This window comes from Mustela erminea, chromosome 8, assembly GCF_009829155.1.
Source record: "Mustela erminea isolate mMusErm1 chromosome 8, mMusErm1.Pri, whole genome shotgun sequence".
Lineage (NCBI taxonomy): Eukaryota > Metazoa > Chordata > Mammalia > Carnivora > Mustelidae > Mustela > Mustela erminea.
Genome location: NC_045621.1, coordinates 18003083 through 18023205, shown reverse-complemented (window position 1 = coordinate 18023205; position 20123 = coordinate 18003083). Strand labels below are relative to the sequence as shown.

The following is a 20123-nucleotide window of genomic DNA, read 5'->3' as shown; positions in this document are numbered from 1 at the left end:
ACTAGAAAATGCTGGAGCTGAGTTGGAACCCAGGTTTACCCTTTATTGCTGGACTTGGCATCAAAGACCTTGCTTGGTTAGCAGGCTGGGAAGTCATCTTCTGCACCACCTTAACAAAGCTTTGGGCCTCAGTCTCCAGCTCTACAAAAAAAAGCTAGAAGCCAACATTAATGTGCATTTCTTTAATCACTAGTACTGTTATAAAGTTTCCATACCATGATCTGCTGTTCTCTCTGGTACAGCTGCAAGACTCCTTTGCCAATTATGATGTAGGGTAGATGACAAAACGGCCACAGATATGCCCCTTTGCTGATTTCACACACTTTGGCAGTGGCCTCCCACATGGACTCTGGGACAGACCTTGTGATTGTTTTAGCTCATTGAACAATAGCAAATGTGATGCAGGCAGAGACACGTAAGGCACTTGTACATTGGGATTTACCCTCTGGCTGCACTTGGAACCCATCTGCCACACATGAACAAACCTTGATGAGACTTTCAGATGATGAGAGCAGGTGTCCCATCATGTCAGCCGACAGCTAGCCAACCCTTAGTGGCCAGACCACCTAACTGACCCCAGATGCCTAAATAAGCCAGCAGAGACCAGCAGGAGCAGCGGAGAGTCAGTCCAAGTTACCAACCCATGGACTCAGGCACTAAATAAATGGTTATCATTTTAAGGTGCTACATTTTGGAGATATATATATATATATATATATATATGTAAAATTTCTTTACTTTTAATAGTAAGTTTGTATTATATGTTGGTCTTATCATTTTCCCATTCTAAGAGAAAGGTGTCATATTTCCTAGATTTATTCTGTTAAATGATACAAAATTTAAAACTTAACAGACACATATCTCTTCTTCATAGGTGGGAGGAATAGACTCTTTTATTTTCTTCTGATTGTGATACAATTTAACCCACTAACTCATTTGGAACTTAATGAAATTTTAGTGATGAGGCATGGATTTAAATTATTTTCCTCCACATTAATATTCAATTGTGACATCCTTTATCATTTAATAACTCCTTTCTCAACTGCTGTATTGCTTCTTGATCTTCAAGTATTAATTTCGTATAATGTATTAGTTATATTCCTTGGAATTGCTATGGCATTCTATGAACTAACTTTTCTTTTTGTAATTTAATACCATAATTTTATTACAATTTTATTATTCATCAATATAAAATATATTAGTAATATGCAACTTATAAAAGTTGTTTGTTTATAATAGTACAACTAATGAAGGCCCTTTATGTACGCAGAGTGCTGTTTCTCTTTGTTAATTTCCACGGCCTTTTTCCTTCCTTCTGTCTCCTTCACAATTCTGCTCCCATTAGAGTTATTTGTGTCATTCTCACCATTCTCCACCTGACTGTAAACTTCTTGAGACTGGGAAGAGTACATATTTTCCCTTTGTTGAGGGTTTTCCAAGAAAGGATGTCCAGAACCTATTTGTTAGAGTGATGTGACATTTCTTATCCAGCAGACATTTATTCTTAATGCAGTCTTTGAGAACCTGTGAGGGTTCCTCACTCATACAGTTCTGAAATCTGTACAAAACTTGTCTTGTTGCTCTGACTTGTATTGCTTAAATAGAATATCTGTAAGCTAGAGAGGAAACTCTTGGATAGCTCAAAAAACAGTCATGTAAATTTAACTGATTGGGATGTCAGTGGAAATAGATTATAATTATTAATACAGTAATTGGTTGCAAGACCCGGGGATAGACTTTAGGTCAATGCCAGCATACTGGACAACATCCCCATATGCTAGGCCCAAGGCCTACAAGGATGACTCAGGTATGGTCCCTGCTTTCAAAGCCAATATAATAATACTGACCCAAGGCTAGGAGAGTTTCAAAGTATAATGAGATGATTTTGCAAATCTCATGTCAACTACTTGAAAGAAAAGTTCTCTGTAAGAATTTAATGTCAAGATTGTCATTTAAAAATCAAGTTCCAATGTCTGTTTTCATTTCCCACTCACAAATCTGTTTTTCAAGTAGGAACTATTTGTTGTTTAAACTTTTTCCTCCTCCTTATCCTTGGTCGTGGGAGGTCCTACTAGGTTGGGAGGAATGCACTGAGAAGCAGAATGTTAAGGCCAGGAGCACGTCTGGACCTGCCAAGGTCACATCCCAGCCCTGCTCCAGCTCTGATGATTCCCATGAACATACCACTCCCATGGTCTTGCCTCAGACCTTTCCCTGGCCTTGGCATGCACCACCTCTCAAATCCTGTCCAACCCAATCCTTATGGAGCATGTGTCAACAAGGCTCTTGCCAGCTCCTTCAACCCCTGCTACACCCACCTGAAGATCTTCTAATCACTCTGGACCATTTACACCATCCACCTCTTTTGCTTCTCTACCCTGGCATCTGAGAGCGATGGGAGAAATCTCACAACTGCCATATTGTTGATGTGTATTCAGCCAGTATTTGTTGAGCATCTGCTATGCACTAAAAACAGTAGAAGAAATTATACTAGACTCAGAAAAGAATAAAGCAGTGAATAAGAGAGCTTCTCCTCCTTCTTGAGGGGGGGAGCTCAACAACTACACGGTAGTGTGATAAGTAATTATCATATGGAAAGTCAGCACCTGTGGAAGCCCACAGGAATGTACCTAACCTAGAGACTTACGGGTTCAGGAAAGCCATCCCACTTAAAATTCATGGTCTTCAACTCCAGTGGGGCCCTTGGCACCACTCACCACTTATTTTATAGTTGTCTAGTCAACCATAATTCCCCAAAAGGAGTAGATAAACCTTCATGGCTCTCCTCAAGACCCCCAGTCCACTCATCTCTCTTACTCATCTCTCAGCAGATGAGACAGCTCTTGACTACATTGAGGAAATCCAATCCATGTTTAAAAATCTATTTCCACAACAGCTCCTCCTCACTTCCCCTTTTGAATCTGTAGAAAAGGTGTCTTTTTTTGGATCCTATCTCTCCACCATTAGCCCCAATTCTAGGACCAGGGACCTTGACAAATTGGTTTATTTCCTCCCTCACTTATATTCTTTTATGTTCAAGCTCTTCCTCTTAATTACTCAAGCACAGCTAATGAACATATACAAGTCTCTATTATACAAAAAGTAAATTATAAATAAAAAATATTATGTAACCCAAATGCTCTCAGGTTTCATCAGCTTCCAGATTGAACTCAAATTGCACCAGATTAAAAAAAGAAAGTAGTTTACAAATGTTTTCCTGCACCTTGCCAAGTAGTCTAACCGCAACCTCCACCTACCTCTGTCTCCAGTATGTGTGAGATCCCCAAAAGGAAGGGAGATCTTACATATATTCATGAGAAAGCTGTGTTTGTGGCTGCTGTCTTGTCAGAGACCTACCTCTCCTAGCCCTCTCCCTGCCCCTGTGTTGAGGTTCTATCATCCACTGCTGGAGAGCTATTGGCACTCTTGTCTCCAGCTCAGCAGCCTCTGAAGATTCCAGCTGAATCTGCAATATGTCTAATTGCTGGTCTCACCTCTGCTGAGCTAGGGTTCCATGCTGGGGTGCAGAGTCCTGCTGACCATTCTGCCTGCCAATGTTTTCAATGTGGACACTAGCAGCAGTACATTGCATGGTGCCTGCACAACTGTGTGTGCAGACAGAAGAGAAGGTTATGGCTCCCAAACCTCTGCCCTAATGTTTTTTAAGAAGCCTAATGGCAAGCATGTCCCTAACAGACCTGAAGCTTTGCACAACTTTGTACAACTCCTTGCACACTATTTTCTTTGTGAATGACAAACTCAGAACATAGCTTCTTAGAGTTCTCTTGACGTTAGTCCTATCAAATATTCTAGTCTCTGCTCTCACTTCTCCAATCAAACACCATTTGGGGGACGTACGATATACGTCTGAATCCCCACGGTGGATACAGCTCAAGATTTCTCAGGAGGACCCTAAGTCTCTCGTAAATCAGTGGGTGTCAATAAATGCCTGGGTGGGAGAAGGATGTCATGGGTCAATATAATTGCTGTAGAGAATGAGCCAGTTTTCCTTGACCCTATTGGGGTCCCTGGCTCAATCTGAATATGAAACTGACAAAAAGAAAGGTTAACAAAAGAAAACCATCCAAATTTCTTGCATACAAGTTTTATGTGACATGGAGCCTTCATAAGGAATGAGGACCTGAGGAAACAGTTGGATCTGAGTATTTTTATGCTTGGGTTGAAGAGTAGGCAGTCATGTAGAACTATGATAGGTCAGAGAGTTTGAAGAAAGTACAATAAACTGGGGAGAATTACTAAGACCTGTTTGTTAGGATTCTTCTTGGCAGAATATTCTAGTCTCTGTTTTTGCAGATAAGGATGTTCCCTTACTCCAGATATAGAGAGGGCCCCTCTCATATGGGATCTTATGACCTCTAGCAGGGCAGACCAGTGTGGGGGGAGGTCAGAGCAACCTTCCTGTTTCTACTGTTTTCTCAAACTTTTTTAGCCTAAAATATTCAATATTCCAAGAAGCCGTAATTTAGAGTGCCGTTTCCAAAATCTTGTCACAGTCTTACACAAGTCATGGAATAGCCATGACTCTGCTACAAAAAATAAAACATCACTCCTTAACCCTGCACCCAGTTCTGGCTTCTGCTCTTTTCTTTCCTTCACACCCAAGCTCTGGAAAGAAATCAGTTGTAATCTTCACTTCCTCTATTTTTTTCAATTTAACATTATCTTCTTTTTAAACACAATTATATATTCACTTGGTTTAAATTTCAAAAAGAACAACAACAAAAAAAAACTATCCCTGGCTACCAAATATCCCTCCCTAGAGGCAACCAGTTTCCTGTGTATCCTATCAGAGATATTTTATTAAACACAAGCAAAAACATATCTATTTCCACTTTTTTAAAAATAGCAATTGCATCCTGTTTCTAAATACTGTTCCTTTTTTTTATTTTTTTATTTTTTTTTTTTTTTTTTTTTTTTTTTGCTTAACACTGTATTTTAGGGATCATTTCAAATCAACAAATAAAGAATGTCCTGATTCTTTTTTGGAGGATGCTACAGAACTATTATTTTGAATAGTTATACCCTAGTATCCTTTAATTGCCAGACTGTGGTTGTTTTCAATTTATCATGACTTCAAGTAGAACAGGATTTAAAAAAAAAAAAAATGCAAGTTTCCACCGAGGCACCACGATATATTTTGTTAAAAAACAAAATTCAGTGGAATAAATTTTGAAGATCTTATTGGCTTTATTTAATGATTTATGAATCATGCATCTTCTAATCTAGCAGACAGAAAGAAGCCCCAAAAAGCTGTACAAAATGAAAGACTTTTATAGGCAGAAGGGAACAGGAATAAGGAAGTTATTCTAGACAAAAGTAGGTTGGTTATCACAAGGTTACTTTCCTTTAGGGGATAACTGGGGTCTGTCAAGCAGATTACCTCGCTAGTGCTGACCAGGCAATTCCTGACTGGCTGGCTTAAGATTCCATTTGTGGGAGAGCCAAGACTGTAATTAAGTAAAGTCTTGGTTTGGTAACAAGGGGCTTAGCATAAGCAACTCTATGTTGGCTTATTATCTAGTTTTTCACAATCCCAAAGTGAAGTAGAAGATCATATAATTTCTAAGGGAGGTGAAAAATCAGGCTTGTAACTATTAAGCTTCTCATCCACAGAAAGGTTACAAAGAGGTTGGGATTTGGAGATTAGCGACTATTTTGGAGACTGTAGTCTTGGGTTGTGAATCCTAGTCCCCAAGGGAGGAGTCCTGGGGATCCTTACTACACATTGTGACAAAGAAAGATGTTTCAAGATGGTTGCCGAGAGAGTTTGATACATGGCCATACAGTCCATCTAGAAAACCTAAAGGTAAGTGTTGTGTGATTTGCTGCTTAGGAAACAAAGACAGCTACAGGGGAAGCTGCTCTCCTAAAGCTGGTCAAAGAATGTGTTTCCTCAGGGCAAGGACAGCATGGAAAGTCTCAAGTTTTGTTCACCAGGAACACCTGGAAGCAAAAGTCACAGCCAAACTGAAGCCAAAGTGCTAAGCACTGAGGAAAGTGTTAAAGACCCATTGCAATAGAGATGGATCTAACTTCATGGAGGATAAGTCAGGTGAGAGATTCCCTGATAATGAGGGAGACAGACACAGGTCTCCAAGAATCCATGAAAGATCTCAAGAAAGAGCTGTTTAAAAAAAAAAAAAAAAAAAATCCCCTACAGCCAGAAGTTGGTGTTGGTAAAGTGAGGCATTTCTGCTTCCTCACTCTTCCCTCTTCCCACTGACTCCACCTGGCAGGGGTCTGAAAGCAGATTACAAAGGCAGGAGGAAGGGCAGAAGCACAGGGCAGGTAAGAGAAAGCCAATGATGTCCCCTCTTCCACTACTGGTATCCAGCTTGCAGTAAGCTGCACCCGAGAAAGGGGAAATTTCAATGAAATTTTAAGTATTTATTATTAATTTGGACTAAATGTTTGAATTGCTGGCTGTAAATAAGACATTTTTATTAACTGAAAATGATCACAAAAGTCATAGGTTTATACCAATTTTCACTGAGGGATTGAGTTCCACAAATAAATCTGAAGTGACAGCGGGTGACTGCCACTTCCTATAAGGATGTAAAAAGTCACGAGAAACTGTTGCTTTTATTCTAGCAGCAAGAGCACTCCAGAGAAGTTACTAAATCATAGCTGTGGGCGTTTTTGTCTTCATCTGTCAGAAAGATAAGAACCCCAAGATATCTAAATGAACTACATTCCATAAAGTGACCAGACGTTCTTAAGGGGGAAAAGACCCATGGTCACCTTTATCCCTGGCAGAGTGGAAAATCTGATATAGTATCTGATAGTGTGAAGGAAAAAAAAAAAGACAAAATTGAAATGTACTTTTATTGGCCTACAAGGGATGTTCTGAGACCAATTTCTTTTTTTTTTTTTAATTTTTTATTTTTTATATGAGTGGTCTTCTTCCCCTTATATCCAACAATTTTCTGCACACTATCTGGGTGTCCTACAATTCAACTCAATTCTCATACTCTCTACCTGGAGATGGAATCAGATTCTACGGGTTAAGTATTTAATCCTAAAAGACTGCCTCCTCTGCCACTTCAGATGCCAATTGCAAGCCCAGGTGACCACCTGTGCTTCTGACTGATAGGCTATAGATTGGAGACCTTGTTATCAGTATGACTATTTGTGCTGTGTGGGAGATCCTGGTCCTTGGATTCCCATGAGAAGATTTACATGAGGATCCACTCTCAGACTAAAGATCGCCAGAAGGAAAGAAGCAAGCCCAAAGCAGTTTATTATAGCAGCAGTACACTCTCATGGTGGGGGAGGGGCTCAAGGTGGGGAGAAGCAGGTTTCATGAGATGGAACAAGCCCTAGATTGTTTTGGGATTGGATATGTGCGGCAGCTTTCTGGGCTGGGAAGTGCTGTGACTCCTAGTGGGGTGGTCTCTAAAGGAGGCTGCTTCCAATCATTTTGGGAACTCCTCCTACAGGTTGGGTGGGGAGTTTTTGACCCTACAAGGTTTGTACCTGAATAGTCCTGGCAGTCTTTCTCCATGGGGTCTGTACCCACAATGCAAATGTATTATAATAAGTCTGTGCATACCCTGGGGCAGAGAGGGGACGAGGAGAATGCATGCTCTGCACCTGCACTTGTGGCTCTTGATCTGTCATCCTCAAAGTCTTGGAAGCTGCAATGTCAAGATGTTGTGCTCCTGTCTCAATAACTCCCTCCTCGGGTTCAGCTAATTTGCTAGAGCAGCTCATGGAACTCAGGGGAACATTTTAATTACTAGATTACCATAAGGATACAAAAGGATGTAGCTCAGGAACAACCAGATGGAAGCAATGCCTAGGGCAAGGTGTGGGAAAAAGGCACAGAGCTTACATGCCCTCTCCAGATGTGCCACCTTTCCACATCGTCACATGTTTACCAACCCAGAAGTTCTCTGAACACTGTCCTTTCGGGTTTTTGTGGAGGTTTCATACATGTATACTGGCACAGCAGATTTGAACCCCACGGTTCCCCAGTCACAGAGCAAGTGTGTATTCAACAGCTCTTTCCCACAGTCCTTCACTAAGTTCATGGGGCTAGTACTCAGAAGACTAGAGGCATGGCAGGAGAACTGAGAGAATTCACCTCTGAGTATCTGCAAGGAGGAATGAGGAGCAGCAGAAAAGGTACGTTGAGATAATTATTTATTGTCTAAAACAAAAATAAGAGCAATGTATACTTTGATTTATAGCATTTGTATAAGTAAAACTTATAACCACAAGAACACAAAGGATTGAGGGAGGGGATAAGCTTCTTTATACCATCGTAGGATTCTTTCCACTGTGTGATATGATTACATATTTTTTGAAGATACACTATGTTTCGTTAAAGATGCATGTGTTAATATCTAGAGCAAACACTAAAAAAAAGTACAGCTAAAAAGTCAGTCGAGGAGGTATGTATAAGTAAAAAAATCATATTCAATTTACCCAAGAGAAGTCATCAAAAAATGGCAGAAAAACAAAGAGTAAATGGAACTATCAGAACAAATAGCAGTATGATAGACTCAGATCCAACCATACCAAATATTATATTAATTTTAAATTAACTAAATACTTCTACTAAAAAACAGATTGTCAGACTGGATTAAAAATACAAGACATAACTATGCTGTTTGCAAGAAACCCACTTTAATAACTTTTTTAAAAAAATTTCCTTAAGTAATCTCTACACCCAACATGGGGCTCAAACTCACAACCCAGAGATCAACAGTTGCCTACTTTACCAACTGAGCCAGCCAGGTGCCATGCAAGAAACCTACTTTGATTACAAAGACACAGATAGGTGAAAAGTAAATGTGTGCTGTAAGACAAAATATGCAACACCATCTCTAAGATGGGTTGTGCAGCTATAATAATACAAAGTCAATGTCAAAATCAAGGGTATTACCAGGGTTTAAAAGAGACAATACTTAGTAATTTTAAAAAGTTGAGTCATCAAGGAAACATGGTAATCATCTAAATATTCGTGCTCCTAATAAAAACATCTCAAAATGCACGGACAAAAATCCAAGAGAAGGAAAGGCAAAATATGTAAATTTACCTTTTTTAAAAAAGGTAGAAAAGGGGCGCCTGGGTGGCTCAGTGGGTTAAGCCTCTGCCTTCTGCTCAGGTCATGATCTCAGGGTCCTGGGATCAAGCCTCGCATTGAGTTTTCTACTCAGCAGGGAGCCTGCTCCCTCCCCCACCTCCTGGCTGCCTCTCTGCCTACTTGTGATCTCTGCAAATAAATAAAAGTTAAAAATCTTTAAAAAATACATAATAAAAAATGAAAAGGTAGAAATAGGAAATTTTAAAATCCAATTGATAAAACAAATAGACAAAAATCAGTAATGATATAGAAAGTGTGAAAACTGCCATCAGTCCCAAAACTAGTTGATATTTTAGAACAATACCCAATAATTGCAATATTCTTTTCAAATGCACATGGAGCATTCACCAAGGTAGACATACAGAGTATGCTCTCTGACCACTATAATATTAAATTAGAAATTGATCATAATAAGACATCTAGAAAATCTTCAAATATTTGGAAAGTTAGCTACACACATCTAAATAACCCATGGGTCAAAGAAGAAATCACAAGAGAAATTAGAAAGTACTTGAAAATGCATGGTAATGAAAATACCACATATTAAAATTTGTGAGGTACATTAAAGCAATCTTAGAAGGCAATTTGTTACATTAAATGCCTTTATTAGAAAATAAAAATGATGTAAGAATTGATTATCTAAGTTTCCTCATAAAGAACTAACAAAAGAAGAGAAAATTAAACCCAAAATAAGTACAATAAAGGTAATATATTAAAGCAGAAATTAATGATATAAAAAAGACAAAATTGAGCAAATAAATGAAGTCAGAAGTTATCATTAAAAATTAATAACATTTTAAAAGATTTTGTACCTAAAATGGTAAAAAAAAAAAATTTATAACATTGATAAACCCCTAGCAAAATAAACACCACACACACGCACACAAACACACACACACAGAGAAACAGAGAGAAAGAACAATAAATTAAGTGGAAAAGGCAGGGGTTTTTTTTGTTGTTTTTTTTCTTTTTACTAATCTACACCCAAATGATAATGAAGGGGTACTATAAGTAATTTATGCCAATTTTCAAGAAATACAAAATATACTGAATTGTCAAGAACTGTAAAGATATCAGTATATTTGCAAGCTAAACTAGCCTGCCAGTTTTGTGTGTGCCAGCAGAAGACACAAGACTCCTGGATCAGAGACAAAGGATTTTATTACTCACAGCAAGTCTCATGAGCTTCATGTTTGAGCAGATTCTCCCTCGATCCTAAGTTCCATCAGGAGACATAGTAATTCTCGAGGATGTTGCACACATAGTTGTTTTGTGTCATGGCTGAGGAACCCTGACGTTGAAAAACTCCAGTCTTTGAAAAGGAACTGCAAGCAAACCCGCCTGACATTTGCCCCAGAGAAAGACATTATCTTTATTATACCAGACAACCAACAAACCCGCCCTCTATTCCAGACAGAGAAATCATTTCTATTTTCCAAGTTGACTTGCCATACAAATATCTTCAAAAGACAGTCTGGGACAAATGCTGTCAGTGCTTCAGCTCACAAAACATACAGAAATTTGACGAATCCATGGAGAATTATCTCCCAACACTAGATGAACTTGGAAAAATTCCTTGAAAATTACAACTTGCAAAAACTGATACAAAAAGACATACAATATTAAATAACTCTATATCTAATAAATAGAAGTTACAATCGAAATGTTTCCACAAAGAAATTCCAAGTTTTATCAGTTTTTCTACTGAAGATTTTAAGAGGGAAACTCTTTCAGAAAATAGAAGTGAGCACTTACCATTTTTATGATGCTAACATAACCCCAACAGTATTTGATAAAAATGTTTTTTGGGGCACCTGGGTGGCTCAGTGGGTTAAAGCCTCTGCCTTCGGCTCAGGTCATGATCTCAGGTCCTGGGATCGAGCCCCACATCGGGCTCTCTGCTCAGCGGGGAGCCTGCTTCCTCCTCTCTCTCTCTGCCTGCCTCTCTGCCTACTTGTGATCTGTCTGTCAAATAAATAAAATTTAAAAAAAAATGTTTTTTTTAAGTTACAGACCAATATCTTGCATGAATATAGATTTGGATAAATTTAAGAAAATATTAGCAGATTCAATCTAGCAATACATAAAAACATGCCAAAGTGGATTTTATTCCAGGAATATAAAGTTAGTTTATTATTTGAAAAATCAAAGATTGATACTAACAGAAAAAAGAATAAAAAACACAATTATCTTAATATATACAAAAAGCATTTGACAAAATCCAATGCCTATTTAAAATAGAAATTCTCAACAAAGGAATAAAGTGAACTTTTTCAATGTGACAAAGGTTATATATGGAAAACCTATAGGTAATATCATATATCATGAAACCACAAACACCTTTTTTTCCTCTGATCCAGAACAAGGCAAGGGTGTATACTGTTACCACTTCTATTAAACATTGTATTGAAGTCTAGTCTAGAGCAATAAGAAAACAAAAGAAATAAAAAGCATAAATATTGAAGAGGAAAAAATAAAATTGTCACTATTTATAAGCATGACTTACAGCTACAACACTCTTTGAAATTTGCCAAGAACTGCTAGAACTAGAGTTAGCATGATACACAATTTGCAAATCCATCATATTTCTACATTCTAGCCATAAACAATTGGAAAATTACATTAAATTTAAAATGTTATTTGTAATATTATCTAAAAAATCAAGTATCTGAAAATTAAGCTAGTGAAAGATACAAGACTACACATAGTAAATTACAAAAGATTGCTGAGAGAAATTAAAGAAAATACAAAGGGGGAGAAACATATAATACAAACGTTAGGTATCAAGGAAAGCATGTACTACATGGAGCACTGGGTGTGGTGCATAAACAATGAATCTTGGAACACTGAAAATATTAAGAATATAAACAATAAAATGGGAGAAAATATTTTTTAAAAAAAGAAAACAGCATGATATTCATCATTTTCTATGAACTTTTAAATTTTACTTCCAGTATAGTTAACATACAGTGTTACATTAGTTTCAGGTGTGCAATATAGAGATTCAGCAATTCTACACATTACTCAGCGCTCATCATGGTAAGTGTGCTCTTTAATCCCCATCACCTATTTCACCCATCCCTCACCCACTTCCCCTCTGGTAACCATCAGTTTGTTTTCTGTAGTTAAGAGTCTGTTTCTTGGTTTCTCTGTGTCCCTCTCTCTCCCTCTCTTTCTTCATTTTTTCATTTGTTTTGTTTCTTAAATTCCATATATGATCAAAATCACATGGTATTTGTCTTTCTCGGACTGACTTATTTGGCTTAACATTGTACTGTCTGGCTCCATCTATGTTGTTGCAAATGACAATATTTTATACTTTTATGACTGAATAATATTCACTTGTATATATATACCATTTCTTTATCCATTCATCTATCAATGGATACTTGAGCTGTTTCCATAACGTGACTGTTGTAAATAATGCTGCTATAAGCATTTGTATTTTTGTAGTTTGGGGGTAAATACTCAGTCATATGATAGCTGGATCATAGGGTAGTCTTATTTTTAACTTTCTGAGGAACTTCCATAAGTGTATTTCACAGTGTCTGCACCAGTTTGTATTCTCACCAATACTGCACAAGAATTACTTTATCTCCACATTGTCACCAACATTTGTTTCTTGTGTTTTTGATTTCAGCCATTCTGAAATGTGTGAGATGATATCTCATTGTAGTTTTGATTTGCACTTTCCTGATGATTAGTGATGTTGAGCATCTTTCCATGTGTCTATTGGCAATCTGGATATCTTCTTTGGAGAAATGTCATGGACAGAAGACATAGACAGACATTTCTGTCCATGTCTTCTGCCATTTTTTAATTAAGTCATTTGCTTTTGAGGTATTGACTTGTATCAATTATATTTTGGATACTAACCCTTTATTGGATGTGTCACTTGCAAATATCTTCTCCCATTCAGTAAGTTGCCTTTTAGTTTTATTGATTGTTTCCTTAGCTGTGCAGAAGTTTTTGTTTTGTTGTAGTCCCAATAGTTTATTTTTGCTTTTATTTCCCTTGCCTCTAGACATATCTAGAAAAATATTTTACAGTGGTTGTCAAAGAAATTACTGTCTGTAGTCTTTTCTACAAGTTGTATGGTTTCCAGTCTCACATTTAGGTGTTTAATTATGGTACTCATTATTGGAAGATTCAATGTAGTTCTCCCCAAAATTATCTATAGGTTTGAGACACTCAAACAAATTCAGCAATGTTTTGAAGAAATTCAAGCTGATCCTAAATTTTTCTGAAAATGCTAATGATCAAGAAGAGCCAAAACAATTTTGAAAATGAACAAATTTGACAGTATGGAAGACTTACACTACCCAATATCAGAAGTTACTATAAAGCCGTAGTCACTAAGACAGTTTGATTTTACGATAAAGAGAGACAAATAGGTCAATGAAAGAGAATATAGCATAGAGACATTTACCCATACAATTGATTTTTGACTAAGGCACCAAGTCAATTTAATGGGAGAAATAAATGTCTTTCTAACAAATAGTGGGAAGAAAATTGAATATCCATATGGAAAATAAAACAAAAATACCCATGCAATGGTGCTATAATGGTGCTAGTTGCTATGGTGCACTCTCCAGATTCCCTCTTCAGACTTGTTTCTCTGCCACTGAAGTGTTGGCTGCTGATGGCTCACAGCTGAGTCCCTTTCTCTCCAGAAATTGTTCTGTCAACCAATGTTGCAGCCTCTCTTTGGTGAGAGCTGGAATCCAATAACTGGCTAATGTAGAGAGAGATGCAAAGGCCCAGCCCTCTTGCATCATTTGTAGTAATGTTGAAGAGCCATCCTAAATCCCGAGAGCCTCTTTTGCATAACTGCTTAATTTCTCTCTCTCTGCCCAATCATGTTTCCTTCACCCGTCAGAAGTATTTTTCCTGTGAGTGCTCCCCAATAAAGCTCCGGGATGTAAATGTGTTTCATGGAAAACTCAATACATGTCTGGCAAACTTGACCTTACTAACTCTATACCAAAAGAAATAATTTTTTTAAAGATTTTTTTAATTTATTTGACAGAAAGAGAGATCAGGAGTAGGCAGAGAGGCAGGCAGGGAGAGAGAGAGGAAGGGAAGCAGGCTCCCCACCAAGCAGAGAGCCCGATGCAGGGCTCGATCGCAGTACCCTGGGATCATGACCTGAGCCAAAGGCAGAGGCTTTAACCCACTGAGCCACCCAAGCACCATCAAAAGGAATAATCTGAGTTGGATTATAGAGCTAAGTGTAAAAGCTAAAACTTAGCTTATAGAACTTCTAGAAGAAATCCTGGGAGAATATCCTCATGACTTGGGGGTAATCCAAGATTTCTTAGGACACAAAATGCACTATACAGAAAAGGGAAACATCAATAAACTGTATTTCATTAAATTAGAAATGCTTGCTAATCAAAAATACCATCAAGAAAATGAGAAGGAAGTAACACATTGGGGAAAAAAATACAATACCTAAATAATAGTTTGTATCCAGAAATATAAAAAAAGTCTTTATAAATCAACAATATAAAGACAAATGACCTGATAAAAATGGACAAAAGACTTAAAAAGAAATTTATGAAAGGCACATGTAAAGATGTTTTGCATCATTGCCATTATGGAAATGCAAATTAAAGCCACAGTGCGATACTGTTTACAACCTTCAAATGGATAAAATTTTAAAAGACTGACCACATAAGGCAAGGATGGGGACCACCTGCAACTCTCATACATTGTTGGTGGAGTGTAAAATTATACAGAAACTCCAAAAAACTTTTTTAGTTTCTTATAAAGTTAAATATACATCTACTCCATGACTCAACATTTCTACTTCTAGATAAGAAATGAAAGTTTATATCCACAAAAAGACTTGTACAGTAGTGTTCCTAACAGACTTACTCATGATTGCCAAACCTGGAAACAGCCACATGTCCATCAATGGAAGAACAGGTAAACAACCTCTGTTATGTTCATTCACTGAAATACCACTTGTCGAAAAACAAACAACAACAAAAACTACCAATACACACATCAATATGGACAAGTTTCAAAAACATGTTGAATGAGAAACTCCAGACACAAAATAATCATAGTGACTGATTCCATTTATATGGAGTCCAAGAAGAGAAAAATAAATCTATGGTGATAGAAAACAGAAAATAATTGCCTCTAATTGTAAAGGAGCATGATGAAATTTCAGCTGTGGTTAAAATATTCTAAAGTATTTTTACTTGAAGAGCTTTAAAAGGAGTCCAGGAAATTTGGGTTCTCCAAATAAAAGACACTGCAGTTTTGGAAAAAAAAAGAAAAACTTCACAAGTTTACCAAGATTAAATTCAGTCTTTTTTTGGGTGGGATAAACAGTAATTTCTTCATACAATTATTCTATCTTCAAAGTATCACGTATCTGCCAAATTCAGGATTGCAAAAATTAGGGATAACTTTTTGCTAAAGGGTAAGCAACTTAATACAAAAGACTCAAGACTTTATTTATTGTGGAGATTAGTGCTAATCAGTATATTCCCTTACTGTTTTGTTTTGGTTTTATTTATCTCAAGAGGCAAAGGGCTTGTTTGTTTGTTTGTTTGTTTTTCACTAGTATATGATATATTAGTCATTTGGCAACAAGACAAGGGATCACTTTTGCTTTCTCAAAATTAAAGACCTCATCCCAACCCCACAGATTTTTGGGAAGAATGATCAAGGTTGTTCTTTGTTATATCACATTGTCTTACTCCTGTAAGTAAAAGCCCTCCCTTACAATTACTAAGAGATCATGAAGTATCAATGGTTAATATTTGAATACAGTACTCTTATTTATAGCTTCCTTTTGTGGTTTTCTACCAGAAACATTACAATCCCCCACTAAGGGGTATTTGGAGTTCTGTAGGAGCACATTTTGGTTGTCATGGTGACAGTGTAGCACTACCAGAATTTCATAGCTAGGGACCAGACTAAATATTCTATAATGTACAACATACAGGAGAGTCCTATACAGTAAAGTATTGCTCCAACCAATGTCAGTAGTACCTCTCTTAGTCTGCTTGGGCTGCCATAACAAAATACCAAAGAGTAAGTGGCTTAAACAACAGGGATTTATTTTTTTATAGTTCTAGAAGTTGGAAGTCTGAAATCCGTGTGGTTTGGTTCTGGTGAGAGTTCTCTTCCTGGCTTGCAGATGGCTGCCTTCTTGCAGTAAAGAGAGAGATAAAGAGGTGTAGAGGGGTCAGGGGAGGGGCAGGTGGGAAAGAGAGAGAGAGATAAAGGGAGTGGGTGGAGGAGAGAGAGAGAAAAGCTCTCTGGTGTCTCTTCTTATAAGGACACTAATTCTATCAGATCAGGGTCTACCCTATGATGTCATTTAACCTTAAATTACTTCCTTACTACAGACACAATGACATTGGTAGTTAGGGTTTCAACATATGCCTTTCGAGGGACACAGTACAGTGCATACCACACCCCTACTGAGAACAGAAATTATGAGACTGTTCCAGCTTAAGGTTATATACCAAAACATGAAAATTAACATTATTGCTTCAAGTTAAAATGAAAATTATACCTTCAGGATAAATTTAAACTCCCAGTCATGGTGTATAGGTCTTCATATCCTGGCCTTAAACCATCTTTCCAAAGACTTACTTCCATCCATTTCCCTCAATTACGCACTGTTTCCCAAATCCCCTTCTTATTTCCACACTCCTGCCCTTGTCCCATTATTCTCTCACCCTAGAATGTTCCTCTCCTTTCAGTCTGCCTAGGAAGTGCCTACTCATCTTTGAAAGGCCTAACTCACATGACTTCCTCCTTGTGACTTTTTTTTTTTAATTTTTTAAATTTCTTTTCAGCATAACAGTATTCATTGTTTTTGCACCACACCCAGTGCTCCACACAATCCGTGCCCTCTCCAATACCCACCACCTGGTACCCCAACCTCCACCCCCCCCCCACTTCAAAACCCTCAGATTGTTTTTCAGAGTCCATAATCTCTCATGGTTCACCTCCCCTTCCAATTTCCCCCAACTCCCTTCTCCTAACACACCTTGTCCTCCATGATATTTGTTATGCTCCACAAATAAGTGAAACCATATGATAATTGACTCTCTCTGCTTGACTTATTTCACTCAGCATAATCTCTTCCAGTCCCATCCATGTTGCTACAAAAGTTGGGTATTCGTCCTTTCTGATGGAGGCATAATACTCCATAGTGTATATGGACCACATCTTCCTTATCCATTCGTCCGTTGAAAGACATCTTGGTTCTTTCCACAGTTTGGTGACTGTGGCCATCGCTGCTATAAACATTGGGGTACAGATGGCCCTTCTTTTCACTACATCTGTATCTTTGGGGTAAATACCCAGTAGTGCAATTGCAGGGTCATAGGGAAACTCTATTTTTAATTTCTTGAGGAATCTCCACACTGTTCTCCAAAGTGGCTGCACCAACTTGTGACTTTTTCTTACCATATCACTACTGTCAGAATTAATTAATTTCTTCTTTGGATTGTACTGAAATTAATTATAGCTTGTCTCTTTTGACAGTTTGACCTTTGTATCTCCAGCATCTTAGAGGACAGGCATGTGTTCACCCAAGAGTTCCCAGGTTGCCTTAAAATTTACTTGATGTTCATTGTGGCATCATTTATTTTTATCTACTTTCAACTTTGCCATTTATTTCTTTTTTCCCCCCCTTGACTTCTTGTTACTGAAAATTATGATTTAGCACGAAAACCACCCTAATGACTTCCTTTATTCTCCCCTCCATTCTCCTGATTATTATATCACAACTTTTTATAAAGTGAATAGTCCTTATTTATAATAACAATGCCTGTATAGTAATGAATAATTATTATATCTCATTTCTTATTTTTTTCTTACATATTCTGATTATCAAATAAATCTACTATCTGATTCATACTCGCTCCTTGTCTTGGACAAGATACATCATGTATTGTCCTCACTACCAAAATTTCAATATTGCTGGCAAATCTTCTCTCAATACAGTAGTGTCCCCTTATCTGCAGGTTCACTTTCTACCATTTTAGTTACCCAGGGGCAACTGCATTCTGGAAGCAGATGATTCTCCTTCTGACACATCATCAGAAGGTCAATAGTAGCCTAACACTACGTCACAATGCCTTTGTCATTCACTTTACTTCATCTCCTCACATAAGTATTTTATCAACTCACAGCATCATAAGAAAGGTAAGTGCAGTACAGTAAGATATTTTGAGAGAGAAAAACCACATTTACATAACTTTTATTACAGTGTGCTGGTATAATTGTTCTATTTCATTATCAGTTATTATTATTATTAATCTCTTACTGTACCTAATTTATAAATTAAATTTCATCAGAGGTATGTATGTATGTATGTATGTATAAAAAAAATCATTGTATATACAGGGTTTGTACTATCCACAGTTTCAGGCATCCTCTGGGAGTCTTGGAAGGTATCACCCACGGATAAGAGGGACTATATAAATCTTGACTCTCAAAATCACCAATAACGCCTTTGTTGATGGGTGAAATTTCCAATCACATATAGGTGAATCAAAGAAGATGAATCTTTTGCTTACTAAGCAATCAAGAGCTATTTCTTACAAATCGTAATCTGTCCGTACAAAGCAAAACTTGATATCATAAAGGTTTTAGGAACCATGGTGTTCAAGGATTGGCAGACGTTATAAAGTGGGGGTTTTTAGTGTTTGGCTGACTTTCAGCTGTGAAGTTCAGGGATTAGCTGACTTTCAGAAGCAGTTCCTGGAGTGATGCCGCTGCTGATTGGCTGACCTTCAGAAGCATGGGGCTGTCACTAATTGATTAGTATGGGTTTAATACTTGTTCTGTGGTTACTTGTTTACTACCTTGGAGTCAGGCCAAAGAACAGTCTTTTAAATCTTCATTTTCAAATTAGGAAGCAAGATCTTTCCAGTTAGGGCAGGCATCAGAATCACCTGGAGTGCCTGTTAAACACAGCTTGCTGGGTACCACCCAAAATGTATTATGTAATAGGCTGGAATTGTACCTTAGAGTGTGCGTTTCTAACAAGCTACTAGGTGATACTGCTGTTGGGGCAGAGACCACACTTTGAGAACCATTGAGTTAGAGAACAAAATGTCACAAAAGTAATTAGTAATTAGAGTTGGCTAGGTTTAAGAACTGTTTGGTGGTGGTACAAGATCAACTGAATTGCAGTTGGACAGAGGAGTTTAGGCAATGGACAGAGAGTTGGGCAAGACTAAACATAGGGGTTCTCTCAGGGGCCCCTGGATGCCAGAGTCTTAAGAATTATTGGTATGAAGTATCTGCCAGAGAGGCATTAAAAAAAAAAAAAAAAAAAAAAGACAGGTTCTGGTTTCCTCCTTCCACACAATTCATGACTGTCTTTTGATTCTAAATTGTCAGCTAGACGAAGAATTATATTACCTTAATTTGTTTTCCTTTTTGTAAACATAAAATACCAAATAAAACAGGATTTTAATCTCCTCTTTCTTCTCAGTGTATGTTCATAAATTTTGGCTTTGCTAATTAGCACATTCATTCAAGGTAGTGGATACTTCATACATCTGAGCAGGCAATTTAATGCCTTAAGGAAAAGAAGATCCCCAAGGGGGAGAAAAATGTGCATCATCAGTTCCTAACACATGGAAGATATATGTTGAAAAATCAAGGTCCATGCCCAAAAGTGCAATATATTTTTTGTCTTAAATCCATTCCAGCACAAGAAATATGATTCCAACTAGATTGAAGATTTTTCTTCTCCTAAGAAATGTGATAGTTGCCAACTAGTGATGGAGTTTCCAGAATTCTTCTCCCAATACTTAACAGATGAATTTATTGGATGGAAAAGTAAGAGCAAATCCAAGCTTCTTTGGAAGCATGCCCAAACTCAGCCACAGTGATATCAATAAGTGTCACATGGAGGCATGTATAAAAGACAGGAAAAGAGCGAAGCAAATACAAAACCACCAAAAGGCAGCAGAGTAGAGCATATCTAACCTTGATGGAATACTAGAGTCAGGGTCCGAGA

The 20123-nt window shown here is 37.5% G+C and overlaps 1 protein-coding gene and 1 long non-coding RNA gene across 7 annotated transcripts in view; one reads left to right on the top strand and one right to left on the bottom strand.

The window, feature by feature from the left end:
* The window catches only part of CPO (carboxypeptidase O), a 55425-nt gene extending 38595 nt beyond the window's left edge, over nucleotides 1-16830 (bottom strand). The window contains exons 1-3 of one of the 6 annotated variants that reach the window (XM_032354566.1): nucleotides 10283-10459; nucleotides 2319-2466; nucleotides 40-141 (exon numbers count right to left, since the gene is read on the bottom strand). In XM_032354566.1, the coding sequence (XP_032210457.1) occupies nucleotides 40-97 (58 nt within the window). In that variant the 5' untranslated portion in view covers nucleotides 98-141; nucleotides 2319-2466; nucleotides 10283-10459. Of the gene's footprint in view, nucleotides 1-39; nucleotides 142-2318; nucleotides 2467-10282; nucleotides 10477-16652 lie in introns of those variants that run through there. The other 5 variants (XM_032354567.1, XM_032354565.1, XM_032354568.1 and 2 more) reach the window with 5 other exon arrangements.
* On the top strand, nucleotides 5608-12130 carry LOC116597188. Its single transcript, XR_004288484.1, has 3 exons — nucleotides 5608-5827; nucleotides 8038-8148; nucleotides 12094-12130. It is a non-coding gene; the product is annotated as an uncharacterized LOC116597188 (long non-coding RNA).
* Nucleotides 16831-20123: the final 3293 nt, after the last annotated feature.